Source organism: Lynx canadensis, chromosome C1, assembly GCF_007474595.2.
Source record: "Lynx canadensis isolate LIC74 chromosome C1, mLynCan4.pri.v2, whole genome shotgun sequence".
NCBI lineage: Eukaryota > Metazoa > Chordata > Mammalia > Carnivora > Felidae > Lynx > Lynx canadensis.
In genome coordinates this window covers 61717818-61735312 of record NC_044310.1, presented here as the reverse complement: position 1 = coordinate 61735312, position 17495 = coordinate 61717818, and the positions used below count along the sequence as shown (strand labels likewise).

The 17495-nt window shown below is 36.1% G+C and overlaps 1 protein-coding gene across 7 annotated transcripts in view; it reads right to left on the bottom strand.

Moving 5' to 3' along the window:
• The window catches only part of LOC115520450 (serine/threonine-protein kinase TNNI3K), a 289743-nt gene that overhangs the window by 178963 nt on the left and 93285 nt on the right, over window positions 1-17495 (bottom strand). For all 7 annotated transcript variants that reach the window (XM_032594324.1, XM_032594325.1, XM_030324809.2 and 4 more), the window contains 4 exons: window positions 12808-12952; window positions 12617-12721; window positions 8637-8731; window positions 7892-8041 (listed from right to left, as the gene is read on the bottom strand). In XM_032594324.1, coding sequence (XP_032450215.1) covers window positions 7892-8041; window positions 8637-8731; window positions 12617-12721; window positions 12808-12952 — 495 coding nt within the window. The remainder of the gene's footprint in view (window positions 1-7891; window positions 8042-8636; window positions 8732-12616; window positions 12722-12807; window positions 12953-17495) is intronic.

Sequence of the window (17495 nt, the reverse complement as noted above, 5' to 3'; positions counted from 1 at the left end):
TAATCACCAGGCTCAAACAAGAATGCTGTCAGTCCTTCTTCACTTTGAGATAACAATCCACAATCACGAATGCTTTTGCCAAAAGAACACTATATAAACCAAGTCACTTAGCATTCTTCTTTCCTCCTTTTCTCTTCTTCTTATATGGCTTTTTCCTGCCTTCCTTTTCCTTCTATAGATATTTATTGGGCATCCATTAAATACCAGCTCAAGTAACATCTTCCCAGGGAAGCCCACCATGACTTCTCAGTTTTAAATAGTGTCCTAAACTTTTTACTCACTGTTGTGTTTCCTTTTAATTTTATTCATAGGACTTATTATCTGATAGTTTCTATTTGTTTTCTTGCTTATGACCTGTCTCTTCTGCTAGAAATACAAACTTCCTAAGAGCAAGGGAATACTGTCTAACTCACTGTTTCACCTCAGTTCCTAGCACAGTGTCTATCACATATTAAGTATGTAATATATTTTTTTGAATAAATGAATGGAACTGGGTATGAGAGATTAATGTTGAAATATAAATGTCCTTAATCTTATAATAAACAATTTCTAGTAGAAAAGAGAAAAATTAATTATATAAATGCTGACTCAAATTTTATTTGGCCAAGTTCTAGGAAGGAAAAGGTAGCAAATGCTGTGAATGTGCATAGCAGTGTTATTTCACAGTAGGCTAGAGGATTCAGGAAAGAGTTCCTTGAGCAACTGTCTATTAAGCTGAACTTGAAAGATGAATATGAGTTGATTACGCAAAAGGGGAGGAGAACAGTGTTAGAGACAGAGGGAAAATTTTCACAATTCCAATGCATAGGAATAGGAGATTTACTTAGAGCACACTTTAAAATCATCTGCCTATTAAAATTTAAGCACAGATAATAAGAAACCCACAATATTTAAAGAAATATCTACATAGGCAACAGAATAGTGGTAAGTGGTATTCTTGAAAACATCAACTATATTATGACAAACCAGATGCTATTTAGTGAGACATAGAACAGAACGTTATGACTGAAATATCTGCTTATTCTCTAATCCGCTTCAAAAAACATGTATTGAGCACCTATTAGGAATCAGTCATTGAATTAGCTTTTTGGAAGACAAAAAATAATATCTCAAATGTTTGCTCTCAAAAAGTTTATAATTTGTCATATGTAGAATTTAAGAAACAAAACAGATGAAGATAGGTGAAGGGAAGGAAAAGTAAAATAAGGTAAAAACAGAGAGAGAGAAAACCACAAGAGACTTTTAATGATAGAGAACAAACTGAGAGTTGATGGAGGGGAGAGGGCTGGGAGATGGGCTAAGTGGGTAATGGGTGTTAAGGAGTTGATGTGATGAGCCCTGGGTGTTATATGCAAGTGATGAATCTCTCCATTCTACTCCTGAAACCAATACTAAACTATATGCTATATGTTAACTAGCTTGAATTTAAATAAAATCTTGGAAAAACAACAAAAAACTTTTCCAGCTGACAATAAAATAAAGGTTTATAGTTTGGTAAGGGACACAGGGTTTCAATATGAAGTGGAAATATAGAAATAGAGATGCACATATGGTTTAATAAAACATAATGAAAGGACATGTATGCTAGCCTGGAATGTCAGGGAAGACTTTCAGGAAGAGAGGATCTGTAAACTGACTTTTGAACGTTAGGTAGAAATGAGAAATTGAAAGCGTGGAGTAGGGTAGAGAGGATGGGGAGGGTGTAGAGATAGGACTGTATGAGAAAAGGCTTGGAAACATGGAACAACATGGTATATATGGGAAGAACAAGTATTTTGTATTACTATCACGTGAATACATACTGTCTTACAGAGTAATTGTGTACACATGGTGAGTTAATGCATATGAAATATTTTGAATATGCCTGGCACAGAGTGAACCCTGAGTCAATGTTAGTGATGCAGTGAATGTAACGATGATTGCAGCATGTGGGGTCACACATGTGAGAGGAGTGACTGGACATGAGGTTTGAGAGATAGGAGGGCACAGGGCATGGGCACAGGATTTGCCATGAAAATACACTGGAACTTTTACTATAGGTAATAATGGATTACTGAAAGATTTTAAGCTGGGGAATGCTATGGCCCTGTTTACACGTTGAATACTTCTTTAAGACTATAGTTAAAAAATGGAATCAAAGATGCTGAAGACAGAAAGAAAGAAAGAAAGAAAGAAAGAAAGAAAGAAAGAAAGAAAGAAAGAGTTATGAGGCTATTAAAATGGATCAGAAGAAAGATGATAAGGTTATGAACTAAAACAATGACAGTAAAAATAAAGAAGAAAGGATGGATTAAAATGTACCTATGAAATAAAATGATGAGAATTTTTGATTGAATGGATATGAAGAAAGGCAGATTGAGGGAGAAAAAGTCATCAAGCATCAATCCAGATTTCTGACTTTAGTGACTGAGTGGATGGTGGTGCCATTAATGACAGAATGAATTAGAGATATGGTAGGAAAACTGACTGATGAGGACAAAAAAGATATTAAGTTCAATTTTGGACTTGCTGAGTTTTGCATACTTCTCAGATATCCAGGTAAAAAGACCCAGCATGTTAGTTGGTATGCTGGTTTGAAAACATGGCTACAAATCCTCTGACACTTGTCCATGACTGAGGGGGAAACCCAGCTATACTAAGGGGACTTGCAAATTTGTGCTAAAGTTTTAGAGTATTGTTTTAAAATATATCTTCATGCAACCATACAAATTAGAATAATGCTTTTAAGTTACTTTTTAAATATTTTGATTAGTGATTTTCAAAACCTCCTTGATCTTGCTTTAGTCCTGATGTTTTAAGATAAATGGTATTGCTTGATTCATAAATAAATATAAACACAACAAAACAACACATGTGTTTATATATTCCAGGTTTGTCTAGTAGTGTTTGGCAGGGATATAAACCCTTCAATGATTCTAATATGTCAATATGTCATATTTCTTACTGGACACTAAAACATGTTGTAAATTAGGAAAGACTATGAGATTTGGGGGTTATATGAAGTTTGACTGAATCTTTGTTATACATATAATAATAACAAATATCATTATTTTTATTGAGAATCTGCTATGTTCCCAACAGTTAGATGTTATCCCAAAACTTCAGAATTCTGTAAAGTGGTTATTAATTTACTCATTTTAAATTTGAAGATCAAGACTTAGAGATGGTTAAATGACTTGCCCAAAGTCATTAAATACTAAGGATGGAATTTGGACTTAGATCTATCTGATTCTAGAGCAAGGTGGTAAGAGCTTGAAATCTGCCATAAGACAGAACTCTGTTTGGTACCAGCTATCCACTTAAGAGCTGTGTGGTTTGGGCAATTGTGACTTAACAGCTCTAAGTCTCAAACTTTTAATGTATAATAGAAAGGTAATCCCAATTTAAAGGGTTATCTTGATAATTTAATTATGCATGCATGTATATGCTTGTGTAATAGGCATGTAATGAATGTAAGTTCTCTTCTACTATCCATTTTAGTATATGCAGCTTTTTACATAGTTATTATGTTTCAAAAAATATTTCAGTGTGCTATCCCCCTACAAAAATGAAAGTTCTGACCATTCTAACGAGAGTTGATATTATTCTATTTATTTATTTTTAAAAGACAGAGTAACTAAACATGTAGAAAGGTAACCAGTATGCATAAAATGAACACAGAGTTTGAAATACCATCTAAATCTTTTGTTTCTTCCTTCTTCTACCCCACCCATAATTTACTCTAGCACACTAAACTAAGTAACTAAACTCCAAATAAGTAAGAATTCAATATAGAAGAAACTTGGGAACTTATAACCCACTGATGAAGATTTATCAAAAAACTTAATGAATCTACTCTTCCTTCAACTCCTCCCCACTCTTTTCTTTTAGTTATTTTTTTTACTGGCTGAAAACTGTAGAAACTCACAACTGTAAGACTTTATTACTTTTAGAGGATACACGATAGTACGTTTACTATAAATAATTCACACCATACTACACTTGTCAAAAGGAATGAACAAAGTATATATCATGGTACAGGAACCTTGATTTTTATTGTTTTTGCTCACTTACTCACTAATTCTCCAACTGCAGCTCCCTGTCACTGTGAATTAGAGTGGTTCTGATGTATACAAATATTGTATTCTGTGTAATTAGATATTGGGATAGGAGCCTCTGTAAATTACTTTAACTGGTGTCAGTACTGAAGCAAATAAGAAGTTTTTAGTTCTGTTTCTAGTTTGGGTTATTTTCTGACCCTAAACAGCCTGACATAAAGAAGTGCTTTTCTTTGTCAAAGGCAGCCTTTTCAAATCTAACTGCCAGACACACTATTGAGCTATGTGTTCAATTCTAATTGGCTGAGATCTTTTCAATTCGGCAGTTTCATCTTTAATGCAATGGATGTAAGATTATGTGTAGGTCTTTTCAATGGGTTTTCCATACTGGTGATTAGGGCAGAGGATTTGAACATAAGCAGGCTGCTGGCTATTTCTTCTGGCCAATTTAAATTGATTCATACAAGTCCTTTGTACCCCAGGGAAAGGGCAGAACAAATCCAAGTGAGTGAGACAGCTATCGCTACTGTTAGATGGAATAGTAGAAAAGAAGGGAGGGTGGCAGGCTTGAGGAGGGGAAACACTCTAAATATTGTAAAATTAGAGCTCTGAGCAGTCTAGCAGAGAAATATTGCAACTTAACCAGTAGGCTTCTGTGTAGAATCAAGTTCACAGGGAAAATTATTTCCAAGATTGATTTTGATATCTTTAGGTTAAAAGGGCTATGTAAATGGAAACAGTTCTTCATATCTGATTCCACAGGGACCCATAGTGAGTGAACTCTTTTCTGAATTTCCAAAAGAGAGTTGATAACTCTTACAAAACTCCAAAGCACCCCTGAAATGAATTTGCTATGTCAGAATAGCAGAGGGTAAGCTAAAAATTTTGTTGGTGTCAGGTAAAAAATTTTTCTTAGAAAAGATCGGTGCTGTTGCAAAAAACTCCCAATTTTCTACTAAGAGGGTAGACTAGGATGAGCTATTCAAATTGGATGCATCCAGAGAGTACTCCTTTTCAAGAGAGACCCTGGTTATAAAGCTCCCTTCGGGTTTCTCTCTCCCAGGAGAGAATAAGGTACTGGCTAAACCACGATGGGACCATTTATATAACATCTCTATCCTATGAAGAAGGAACTTCAAGTGAAGCCTTAGTGTTTTCTCAACTCCATCTCCAAGTTTCTCAGGAAAATCCTTAGTCTGCTACATCAGTCAATTTGGTGACTCCCTACCTAAGGGAGAAAGGAATGCATTTCTTTATCCAAAGGAAACAGGGACAGTGCACTGTTGACAATATTTTAACAAGGTCATTTCAATCTTTCCTGAACACACAAAAACAATCCAACATTTTTCTACCAAGAGAAAATAGCAACAATTTTCATTTTGTTGGTTTTGACTTGTTCTGCTCTAGAACATATGCAAAACACCCATCTGTCTCCTGAGCACTAACATTCAGTTTGTTAAAATTCATAGTAATAATGAAATGGAACACCGATGCCTATCACATTAGTTGAACAAATAAGGGTGACAAGTATGGCATATGTTGCAGAGACCAGTGGGTAAATCCTCTATGCTAAAATATTTTTGTTTTTGTCATTCAATACGAAATGTTGGGAACTTACACAATGATTCATTGTTTCTTAAAATGTGGAATTCCACAAAAACTAAAACTAAAACCAGTTTTCAACTATCACTCTCAATCAACTAAAAACAAACAAAGCCAACCCCTGTGAAGAGTTACCTACAGCAGCTATATCTGAGCTGTCTTCCGGAAGACTAATGCTTTGTAAACAGTCTTTTTTCTGAAACTCAAGTTTCTTGAGAGACACTGTCTGAGAATCACTTGAATAAATGCAATGTGTTGAGTAACTAGAACTTAGTAAGGCCTCCTAAGGCTTCAGAATATGTAGGATTTTCAAAGAGATACTCAAATACAGACTACCAGGAATTTATTTTATACAAATTACAAGGTCATTATAACTAACAGAAATGCATTCAGAAATTCATCAAAAGTCATGTATGTGAATGCTAATAGCAAAAGTATTCCTAATAGTCTCCAACTGAAAATTATCCAGGTGACCCTAAGCAACAGAATGAATAGTGATATAACAAAACATTATAACAAGAATTAACAATATACAACTGCCTGCAATAATATGAGTGAATCTCACAAATTGTTGGTCAAAAGAAGTCAGATCAAAAAATGTACATGCCATAATGTTCCATTTATAAAGTACAGAAAAAGGTAAAGCTAATTTATGCCCCAAGAAGGCAGTGGTACCCTCTCTGGGGAACGACTGGAAAAGAATGTAAGTGGATATTTCGAGTGCTGGCCATGTACAGTTTCTTCATCTGGATACCGGGTACTGGATGTGAGTTCAGTTTGTGAAAATTCATCGAGCTATAATGTGAAAATTTGTGTGTGTGCACGCATGCACACATGTATATTTGCACTATACCCAAATAAAAAGTATAAAACATAACAGGCCTACATCTAACTCATTTCTTACTATACCATGTCTGTTCACTTTTCTCTATTTAAAGTAACTCCGATAATCATTTTTTCACTAGCAGTCTTCAGATTCATACTTTTCTTTCTATGTGCTTACAACAACTCCCCATTTCTATCAATGAAACCCCCTCTCTCTTTTAATTAATAGAATTTAATGTCCTATTTCAGGCAGAAAACCTTTTAGGTCAAATTGGTAGCCTGAGAAATCTTCAAGTTTAGCAATTTCTCATTTTTAGTATGGACTTCTACTAGCATTTAAAAAGATAAGAACACTTCTTTATGTGCTTTAAACATCCTAATAAGACAGCAAAGGTGGGCACCAAAGTTTGATATATTTTAGGTATTTAGTTGTAACCCTCTGAGTTCAATGATGATGTATACCATTCCATTTCACCTGAATATTTATTCATTCATTCATTCATTCATTCACCTGGAAATTTAAACTCCATAGGAGAGTATGTATATAAGCAAACCTTGCTTATGAGGTACATATACATCATTAAGCAATGACAAAGAGGCTGCTCCATTGTTGATTATTTCTAGTTTCCTCTCCCTTTAAATGAAGAATTAATATTTGTCATCTTTATTTATGAACTACTGCTATTACTACCGTTACCATTACTGAAATACCAATTCTTAGTACTTACTATGTGCTAGCCAGTGTTGTAATCAATTTGCCTACATCCTCTCATTTAATCTGTACAGTCTTGTGAAGGAGAAGTTGTGATAATTCCCCTTTTTGTTTCAGATGAAGAAAGTGAATGTCAGCAAGAATAGGTGACTTGTCCAAGATCAAAGAACATGGTTTGATGTAAACCCAGGTGTTCTCACATCAGAGCCCAAAGTTTCATCATTTTGAGCTGAAGTAAGTTTATATGTATTCGCTAATCGTTGGCTCCCTTACTTTTTCTAGATCAGTCATTGTCAGCAAGGTTAGATGTAATAAATATTCCTTTCCTTTGTATTTATTTCATCAAAAGAAATTTGAATTCACATAAAAATTCCCATATATAAAAGATACAGTGTAGTTCTAGGTCTACTCTAAGAAAGTAACTATTGTTACATATCACAATTTTATTTGTATAATACCTAAGAATTTTATAGCTCATTCTCTTTTTAAAGTGCCAGTACCAAGAATGCCTTCAGCTCACCTGCAGCCCAGGAGTTGGCTGCCTTTCTGATGGTCTATTGGACTCTTTGATCAAGTTCCCAAAGTCTCAAATATAATCTACAGAGGAAATCAGAGTGCACAAGTCATACAAGCAAAAGACTTGTTGATGCATTGACATAATCTATGCACACAGTTCAATGTATCACTACAGAGATGCAATGGTGAAAAAATATACCTTTTTCATAAGCCCACATCAAACAGGTCTGCTCATCTTTCTCACCACTAGACCTGCTGGGATCACAAGCTACCAGATTCATATCGGCTCCATTATCCAGTAAGAACTGAACCAGGCGAATGTGACCATGGTAGCAAGCAGAGTGCAATCCTATAATAGAATGAAAGTATGAAAGGAGAAAAGAGGCAAACCGAACCCCAATTTTCAAAAGATAGTTATTACCACATCATAGCATTTTTGCCAGAGATATAAATCAAAGATAGATTTCTTTGATGAAAAATTAATTCTACTTATTGAACAAACATGACATACTTCAAGCAAAAGAAGTATCCTATTCTAGTTGATCTTCTAGACAGATTTCCTTATGTTTAGCACAATTTCTAGTATTTCTACATCCACTGAAATTACCAAGAACAAGTGTTAGCATCCTTTTACAAGAACAAAGACCCCAAACAGTGTTTTTCTTGAGCAGCAAGCCAGGCTAAGGCAGTGGGGTCAGTCTCTCCTGGTACAGATCATAATAGATACATCAACTGTAGATAATTTAGCACAATAATGAAACTGACCAAAAGTCAGTCTGCTTTTTATTATCACCATGCACCATCAATTCCAAATGATGTTATTGATAAAATATCCCTCCTCATTAGGGTTGTCCACTCCCTCTTTTCCCTTCCCTCTTGAGCATCCCACTGTTCTTAAGTATTGATATACATCAAAAACTGGTTATGTTTCACTAATGCCTTACCTGTGTGCCCATCTCTTCCTTGGTGGTTGATGCTTATAACATTCTGGTCAAGAAGAAATTTAACCAGGTCAATGCTCTTACCATAGGTACAAGCACTGCAAAAATACAACATAAAGAAAACAAAAGACTTCTGTTATGGGTTGAATTGTGTGCCCCATAAATTAATATGTTATAACTTACAACCCTTATAACTTCACAGTGTAACTGTATTTAAAGGGGTACAATTTAAAGAGGTATTTAAGTTAAAATGGAATCATTAGGGTGGGCCCTAATCCAATATTACTGCTGTTCTGATAAGAAAGGAAGATTAGTACACAGATGACACAGACCGAGGGACAATCATGAAAAGGCATAAGAAGAATATGACCATCTACAAGCCAAGGAGAGGTGTCTGAGAAGAAACCAAATCCACTGACATCTTGATCTTGTACTTCCAACCTCAAGAATTGTGAGAAAATAAATTTCTGGTGTTCAAGCCACCTAGTGTGTTGTATTTTATTATGGCAACCCTAGAACATGAATACAGTCCTGATTCACCAGGCTATTCCAGATGCTAGTGTGTATACAAGAGTGTTAAAGAGACAAAGAAGGGAGAATGAGGAAAGGAGAGAGAAGGAAGTGATAAAAAACAAGCACATATGGAGTACTGATGCATAGGGGCACTTGTACCCCAATGTTCATAGCAGCACTCTCAACAATAGCCAAATTATGGAAAGAGCCTAAATGTCCATCAACTGATGAATGGATAAAGAAATTGTGGTTTATATACACAATGGAATACTACGTGGCAATGAGAAAAAATGAAATATGGCCTTTTGTAGCAACGTGGATGGAACTGGAGAGTGTGATGCTAAGTGAAATAAGCCATACAGAGAAAGACAGATACCATATGGTTTCACTCTTATGTGGATCCTGAGAAACTTAACAGGAACCCATGGGGGAGGGGAAGGAAAAAAAAAAAAAAAAAAAAAAAAAGGACGTTAGAGTGGGAGAGAGCCAAAGCATAAGAGACTGTTAAAAACTGAGAACAAACTGAGGGTTGATGGGGGGTGGGAGGGAGGGGCGGGTGGGTGATGGGTATTGAGGAGGGCACCTTTTGGGATGAGCACTGGGTGTTGTATGGAAACCAATTTGTCAATAAACTTCATATAAAAAAAAAAAAAAAAGAGCTGAAAAAAAAAAAAACAAAAAAAAAAAAACAAAAAACAAGCACATATGGCAATAAAATCCTGAGATTCCCAAATCTGGGCCTTCGAGATAAGAAGTTGAATAAAACTTCTAGTGTACTATTATTAAATATTTCTTATGATACTCTTTTTCATAAAAGGAGGAAAAATATTGCAAGTTTCTTTCAGTTTTACCTATAGGTCCTAGGCATTCTGCAGGACAACTGAATGGGGGAACTTAGAAGGGTCCAGAGAGATTTAGGTGACAACTTGGACTTGTGATTGGCATCTGAAGTGGGGGTGGGCAGTTTTGTGGGCCTGAGCCCTTAACCTGTGGGATCTGACACTAATTCCAGGTAGATAGTATCAGAATTAAATTGAATTATAGGACTCACACTTGGTGTTGGCAGAAGATTTGGAGAACTGCTTGGTGTGGGAACAACTCACACATGGCAAGGATCCTGTATTTTGAAGTGAAGTATTGAGTGTTTTTTCCTTCCAGACTCAGTTCTAGAAGAGGTAGTTCTCTGGATCTTACTATTTCCTCTTTCTGAGATGACCTTGCCCAAATCCTTATTCTTTAATTAAATATCATTATTTTCTTCAAAGAAATACATTATTCATCTAGCTGAACTGTTAGTCCATCTATGAAGACTTCTTATGAACCAAAGGCCAAGTTCATTGCTATCTCCACTGTGTCCTTGTCATTTCAGTCTTATGGCACTTATCCACATTGCATTATGGTAATGGACACACCTCTGATTACCTTGATATCTTACAAAAGAGTTCCTTTAAGGAGGGAAGGGTCGGTGTCATCTTTATGTTTTTACCAGTGCCAATACAAGGCCGGTCCTTAATAAGTCTTTCTTGAATAATTGAATGGATAAAAAGCTGCCACTCAGTGCAAAAGATCTAAGCACCATTAATTATTCACATTATAAGTAGGACCCATAACACTACACTTTTAATGTTCCACTGTCTGAACTGTCTCATTATTTCTTTTCAAAGCGACCATTTACAGGAATTGATGAGTTCCGAATATATACATACATGTGTATACATATGTATCACATGTGTATGTGTGTGTATATATATATATATATACATATGAAAACAATAACAGAAATGTATTGAATGCTTTCTACTGAGTGCAAAGCACTGTGATTTTTACATAGAAAAATTTCAGAAACAGAGTGAACTCCTCATGTAAAGGGAAAGTTTCTTTTATAAATATGTGCTTAAAGTGAATAGAATAAAAATATTAATATGTTATTCGTAGTAGCCACAGGGTTATACAAAATAAAACGATTCGATACATACTTTTAACTCACTTCACTGAACTTGTCATAGAGACTCTAGAGGTGACAATCATCCTTTGATTATAGTTGGTTCCAATTTATGTGCACAGAGTAGCAAAATGATTTGAAAACTAGCCTAAGGTGTCAGCCTTAACAAGCATGACCTAATGGGGAAAGAGGACACCAGTAACTGTACATATCAGTTCTGCCAATTATCCCTTTGACCAATTTTGACTGAAAGCATGGTCCAAAGAGTTCTTGCATCTGTTCTGTTACAGAACATGCAGAACACAGACATAATATTTTGGTATTAGAACATGAAGACATATAAAAAGCACAGAATTTGGAATTGGGTAGGTATTTAATACATGATTTTCTAGTCATAATATTCTCTGGCAGATACTTACCTTCTCTGAGCCTCAATTTTCTCATCTGTCAAAAAGGGATAATAAAACCTACTTCATAAAAGGTTATGAGGATTAAATGAGATAATGGGTGCAAACCATCTGACATATACTCACCACTCCATAAATAGTTTTTCTTACCTCCCTTTTGGCTGGACTTTTTGTATGATAAGATAAATCTGAACATCCAAGCAAAATTGGACAGGGTGATGCCTTATCAGGAAGCACAAGCTTAATATTAATTCCATATGAAAAAAAAAGTCTCCTCATTTCTATTAGTCACCAGTGCAATACAAACACTATGTAAGTAACATAGTAGTCTTAAATATATTTTTTAGAGGTTGCAAACTAGCCAAGAAATCTGTAATGTGTATGTAAATGATTTTATATTCAAGGTGTATTAAATTCAAAGTATTGGGTTATTTTTATAGCAAAAGTAGTGCATTGTTAAAAACGAGCATATCAATTTTTATAAAACATCTGCCTCACTTTTGGATATTTTAGGGAGCTATGGATCTTATTTTTAGCAATCTTTTCCCTCCTTTTCTAGAGCACATTGTAGAGGACTCTCATGCATTCCTAGAAAGGAATTAATGCCTTCTTAGGTATCTCAGTGGCCACCGCGACTAGGCTTTTACAGGCTGACAGATGGATGTCTTAGATAGGTAGATACATTTGCACATAAGGTTTAAGTGGTAAGGAAAAAAGTGTCACATTTGATGCTGATGAATTCTGGTAATGAGATTCTTGTCGGAGGAGGATTATGGGCATTGCCCCTTTTGGCAGCTTTCCGCTGAGTGAAGTGGAATAGAAGCAATATGCTTACAGATGTTGATATGCCTGTTGCCTTGGCAACATCAGTCCCTGTCTTTGTGGCTGCTGCCAGGAATGCAGCATCTGGCTCTGGCCCCATCTGTTGTACTGACTGCAGCATCTGCCTCTACCTTTTCTTCTGTGCATCTAGCTTGGGCTCCTTGTCCTCTGCCCACCCTCTGCTCTTGCTCTCTGATTGCAACATCTGCCACTCTCCATTCTTGCTTTATGTGCACAACTTCAGGTGCCAAAGTGTATCAGCCACCCTTAGTGGCTATTGCACTTAAACATTATTTTACCTGTGAAAAGGTGTTTCACTGAAGATGTTTTCTTTAGTCAGGCTTTCTATCCCCGATATTTGGATGATTTCCTTGGCGACTTCAAATTTGCCATTGTAGCATGCCCTAAAATTAAAGAAAATGTTTTTATAGTAGTAAGAAAGTACAGGTAGTAGAGCTGGAGGGTGTATGGAACTATACATATTACTCACAGGTGCAAAGGGGTATCTCCATAGATATTAACAACGTGCGGCTGAACTTCGATATTGCTCTGGAGCAGGTACTTCACTATGTCATGATGTCCAAAACGAGAACAGAAGTGCAGTGGGACATGGTCTTCATTGTCCTGAGCATTCACTGTCATCAATAAGAAAGGAAAAGTATGTTATCTGGAATCCTCTGTTTCTCAGCCTTCTTAGGTGTAGTGTCAGGGACTTTTCTAAGTGCCCGAGAGACTCCTGGAAATTACCAGTTAATGATAATAATAAAGGAAATTAAGTGCAGCCAATTTAAAAAGTTATAATTCTATTCCATTGCCCATTGCCACATTAAACAGGCTTTCTTCTAGCTTCCATAAATTCTATGGAATGCATCTAATCAAATCTACCTTGCACAAATGGAATAGTTCAGGAAACTAATAAGTATCCAAAAGATCTTTGTGGTCTTATTTCCACAAGTATCTCCTTCCAAAGTGATTTTTTTCTCCTCTGTAAGATGTTAAAACTTACAGATCCTGGCTAAAGCACCATTCCCAGAGATTTTGGTTCAGTAGGTTAGGTTGGGGTCTTGCACTGTGTATGTTTACAACGCTGTTTAGGAAATTCTGATGTGCCAGTAACTGAGAATTATCATATGACAGAATACAAAGCCTGGCATAAAGAAAAGACAATAAGCTTTAGAGTGAGGCAGCCCGTGTTAATTATATTACCACAGTTATTTGATATTTAGGTGTTCACTCAGTAATGGGCATCTGTCCTTCTCTTTGGCCCAGCCAGCCTCATAACCACTTTAGACATTTAGGGAATTTCCTACACTGAGAGAACTGACTAGAAGCCAAGCCCATGTTCTAGCATATGCTTTCCAAGCCTCCTTTGCAGCTAGGGCACAGGATCAGCAGATAGTGACCGTATGTCCTGGATTAGACTTCTTATCCTGGCATGATTTTTAATGGTGATCCTTTTACTTTCAACAGTGTCCTGCTTTCGACACTTTCCATAGGCTCCTCCAGTTCACACATTATATAAGACTCTGACATCACAGCTGACCACACAGAAAAGCAGACCTAACCTATCTTGGCAATGTAGTAATGGTAGAGTAGCTCCATCCGATTTCCAGAGGCAATGATTCCAGTCACAGATTCGGTGCCTTGCAAGGTTGGTGCCAGGAGCACAGAGTGTTGGCATGTGTGCCTAGCAGGGGTGGCAATGTGTCTTTAAATGACTACTTTTGGGGTGTGATTTTGGATATTGTTCCTCACTGTAAGAATTCCAAACCTGGGTTTCCATCCTGTTCAGGGGAGACACTTTGCACTAATTTGTATCCTTTAATATATTCATTTTACGCCTAAATTAGCAAGAGTTAGTTTCCAATGCTTGCAAATAAGAACACCTGATTGATACATACTCATTCCTCAACAAGTATAAAATGATCACTGTGTGCCAAGCAGGGTGCTAAGTGTTGAAGATACTGATTTTTTATTATCAAAAACAATGGATATGATAACACTATTGTTGCAAGGATGTGAAAAAGATTAAAAGAGATCATGATGAGAAAATATCTAACATGATTCCTGTAACATAGTAGTCACTTAATAAAAATGTGTATTCTTATTTTTCACAAATTTGCCTCCTAGATGTTTGCTAAGTGTTAAGGTCAATATGCTATAAATGTATAGCATCTATACCCTCAAATAACCTGCAATCTAGTTGAACATTCAATAATTACAGGCCTGAAGTAATAATAACTGAACCAAGCTGCTAAATTCTGGATCTGCTGTAGCACAATTTTTAAAACTAAAATAACTGAATCATCTGCTTTATAGCCATTTATTGAATTTGATTACTTTGTTCATCTGTAGAAGGTATTTTATTCAAAATACAAAATAACAATCCTTAAAAAACCCATATGTTATATTCTTATGTATCTATAATAAAAAGTATCCATAGAATCAAAAGAATTAATGAAAAAAATGAAAGGATAGGAAAGAAAATAAAGGGAAGGTAATGGTTAATTTAAAAAATGTGCAAACAGTTTATTACTACTTGTTGTTATAACTAACATTTAACATTTAATGAACACAGTCCTTGTAGCTGCTTTATTTGTAGACAATGATTCTTATTTTATTGTCCTGCAGGATCTTAAGCCAAAGGGAAATCTTTAACAAAGTCACTGAACTTCTCCTCCCATGGCCGTTATTGAAAAATAAATCTTTGAATCTTTTTTATTAATGAGTGGCTCAGAAGGACACCCTTGCTTCAGAAGAATGTTCCCGGTTATTTTGATTATCTTTCTTTTTATGCTACTTCTCCTTTGTTCACATTCTGTTGGAAGCCAGGAAAAGTCAATACCATGAGTCAATGCTTTACAACAGTAGGGAGTCCAGGGCAAGTGGAGGTCACATAAGAGTTCCTGAGGTCCAGAGGGGACATTGTAAAGCAGAGTGCAGCACAATTTTCCATTAATTCATAGTTTGCCTGTGGCCATCCCTAGCCCCACCCAACATTATTCTTCTCTAGTTGAATCAATAAACTTCAAAGTAGATTATCTACTTGGTGAATTACCAGCAGTGGCCTAGATGGTCTTCTCATCAAAGAAGAGATAAATACCAACCAAAGGAAGGAACAAGCCAGGAGATATCCAGATCAGACACAGAGTTTATATATACACATCTATATTTCTGCGTCAGTCATTGTGATCTACTTAGTTTTGTCTTGAGCCAATTTTCAGTGACCAAAAAAACCCTATATATCATTATATCTTGTCCAAGGGTAAGTGAATGTATGAATGATATTCTATTTGCTCTAATTTAGCATTTTATTGGGAGATTTAAATAAAGAAGAATTTCAACCAAAGAAGTAGATGTAAATAATTATTAGGAAAATATTTATCACCTAGTGCTCTACTTCTGAAGAGAGCATGTGTTCAGTAAAGTCTTTTGAAAGAAAGATTAGGTAAATGGGTGGGTGGATGGGTGCTACTTCTTGCTTCTCTCTTCTTATTGATCTTAAAGATAAAATAAAAATTTCCATAGTAACCCAGCAATGTAAGTACTTCCCATTAGCTCTGTAAAACAACTCCCTAATGTATCTTAAACACATTTTAAATAACAAATCTGTGTAATAGCTTTGACAAGATATACTTTTAGAAATAAAATACTTCCTCTTACCGGCCATGCCCTAGAAATTTTTGTGATTTTATATAATATCCAGTTCCATGTGAAAGGAACTGTAGCATTTAATAGTCAGATGACAAAAAATTAATAAACTGAATTTAAAATTTTCATTAAATTAAAAAAAAAATTTTAATGTTTTATTTATTGTTGAGACAGAAAGTGACAGAGCATGACCAGGGGAGGGGCAGAGAGAGAGGGAGACACAGAATCCGAAGCAGGCTCCAGGCTCTGAGCTGTCAGCACAGAGCCCGAAGCGGGGCTCGAACTCACAAACCGGGAGATCATGACCTGAGCCGAAGTTGGAGGCTAAACTGACTGAGCCACCCAGGCGCCCATCATTAAATTTTTTTTAATGTTTATTTATTTTTGAGAGAGAGAGAGAGAGAGAGAGAGAGAGCGCGCAAGCAGGGCACGGGCAGAGAGAGAGGGAGACACAGAATCTGCAGCAGGCTCCAGGCTCTGAGCTGTCAGCACAGAGCCTGACACGGGGCTCTAACTCACGAACAACGAGCTCATGACCTGAGCAGAAGTCAGAGGCTTAACTGACTGAGCCACCCAGGCACCCCCCATATTTAACTTTATTCAAATGATAAGTTGTGAGGACTCGATCACTACTTTCTTCTTATGGAGTCCAGAAACATTTTGACCTTTTCAATCTCATTCAATAAGCATTACATTTCTCCTTTTTGTTTTTCATTTTCCTATGGGGTACAAAGAAAACTAGAGACTTGAAACATATATATGACTGAATAGGTCAGCCTCCCAAACATGCTAAACTGAAGAGGTTGCTTTCAGAATTACATGTTGGCTAATTTTGTAATCTGAATTTATTTTCATTTGTGACATTCTGTTACCATGGAAACATACTGTACATACCAGATTTCAAATTGTGCCCCTATTGGGGTCATTAATTTACTCTTCCTCTTACGTCCATTTACCACAGGCAAGGGCCAGATTTAAAATAAATCATCTGGAGGCTTAGCTACACTTTGGAATAAATGAACTAGCTGATAATAAATCCTGTGCAGTGTGCAGTAGCATAACAGATCTTCTGGCTTATTCTTTGCAATTGGTTGAAGTACAAAAGGGACCTAAATATCAAGTGTGTATTAGAAGGAAATAAAAATACATAAAAATCTGAGTCATGCTGTCTCTTGATATTTTAAATGATTGAGTAGAAAGCATGTAGTGCTTGTGTGAATCAGAAAGAAAGTGTTGAAAATTCTATCATATGATGCTGGTATGTAGGGGGAATACGGGTGCAATATTCATTTCAATGTCTTTTGTAAGAAAGGAACTTTGATCCTGGAGACATGCTGATCAATGATACTCATTTTGACACCACCGAGCTTTGGAGTTGCACAGAGGAATAAAAAGCTGAGGTTGGCATTGATAATAAAAGGAAAAAAGTGAGCTGTTCCTGACCCTTTGGAAGAGCGAGGCAGTTTCAAAAACACAATTATGTGTTCAGTGGTTCATACAGGTGTACCTCTGCCTATTCTAAACCAA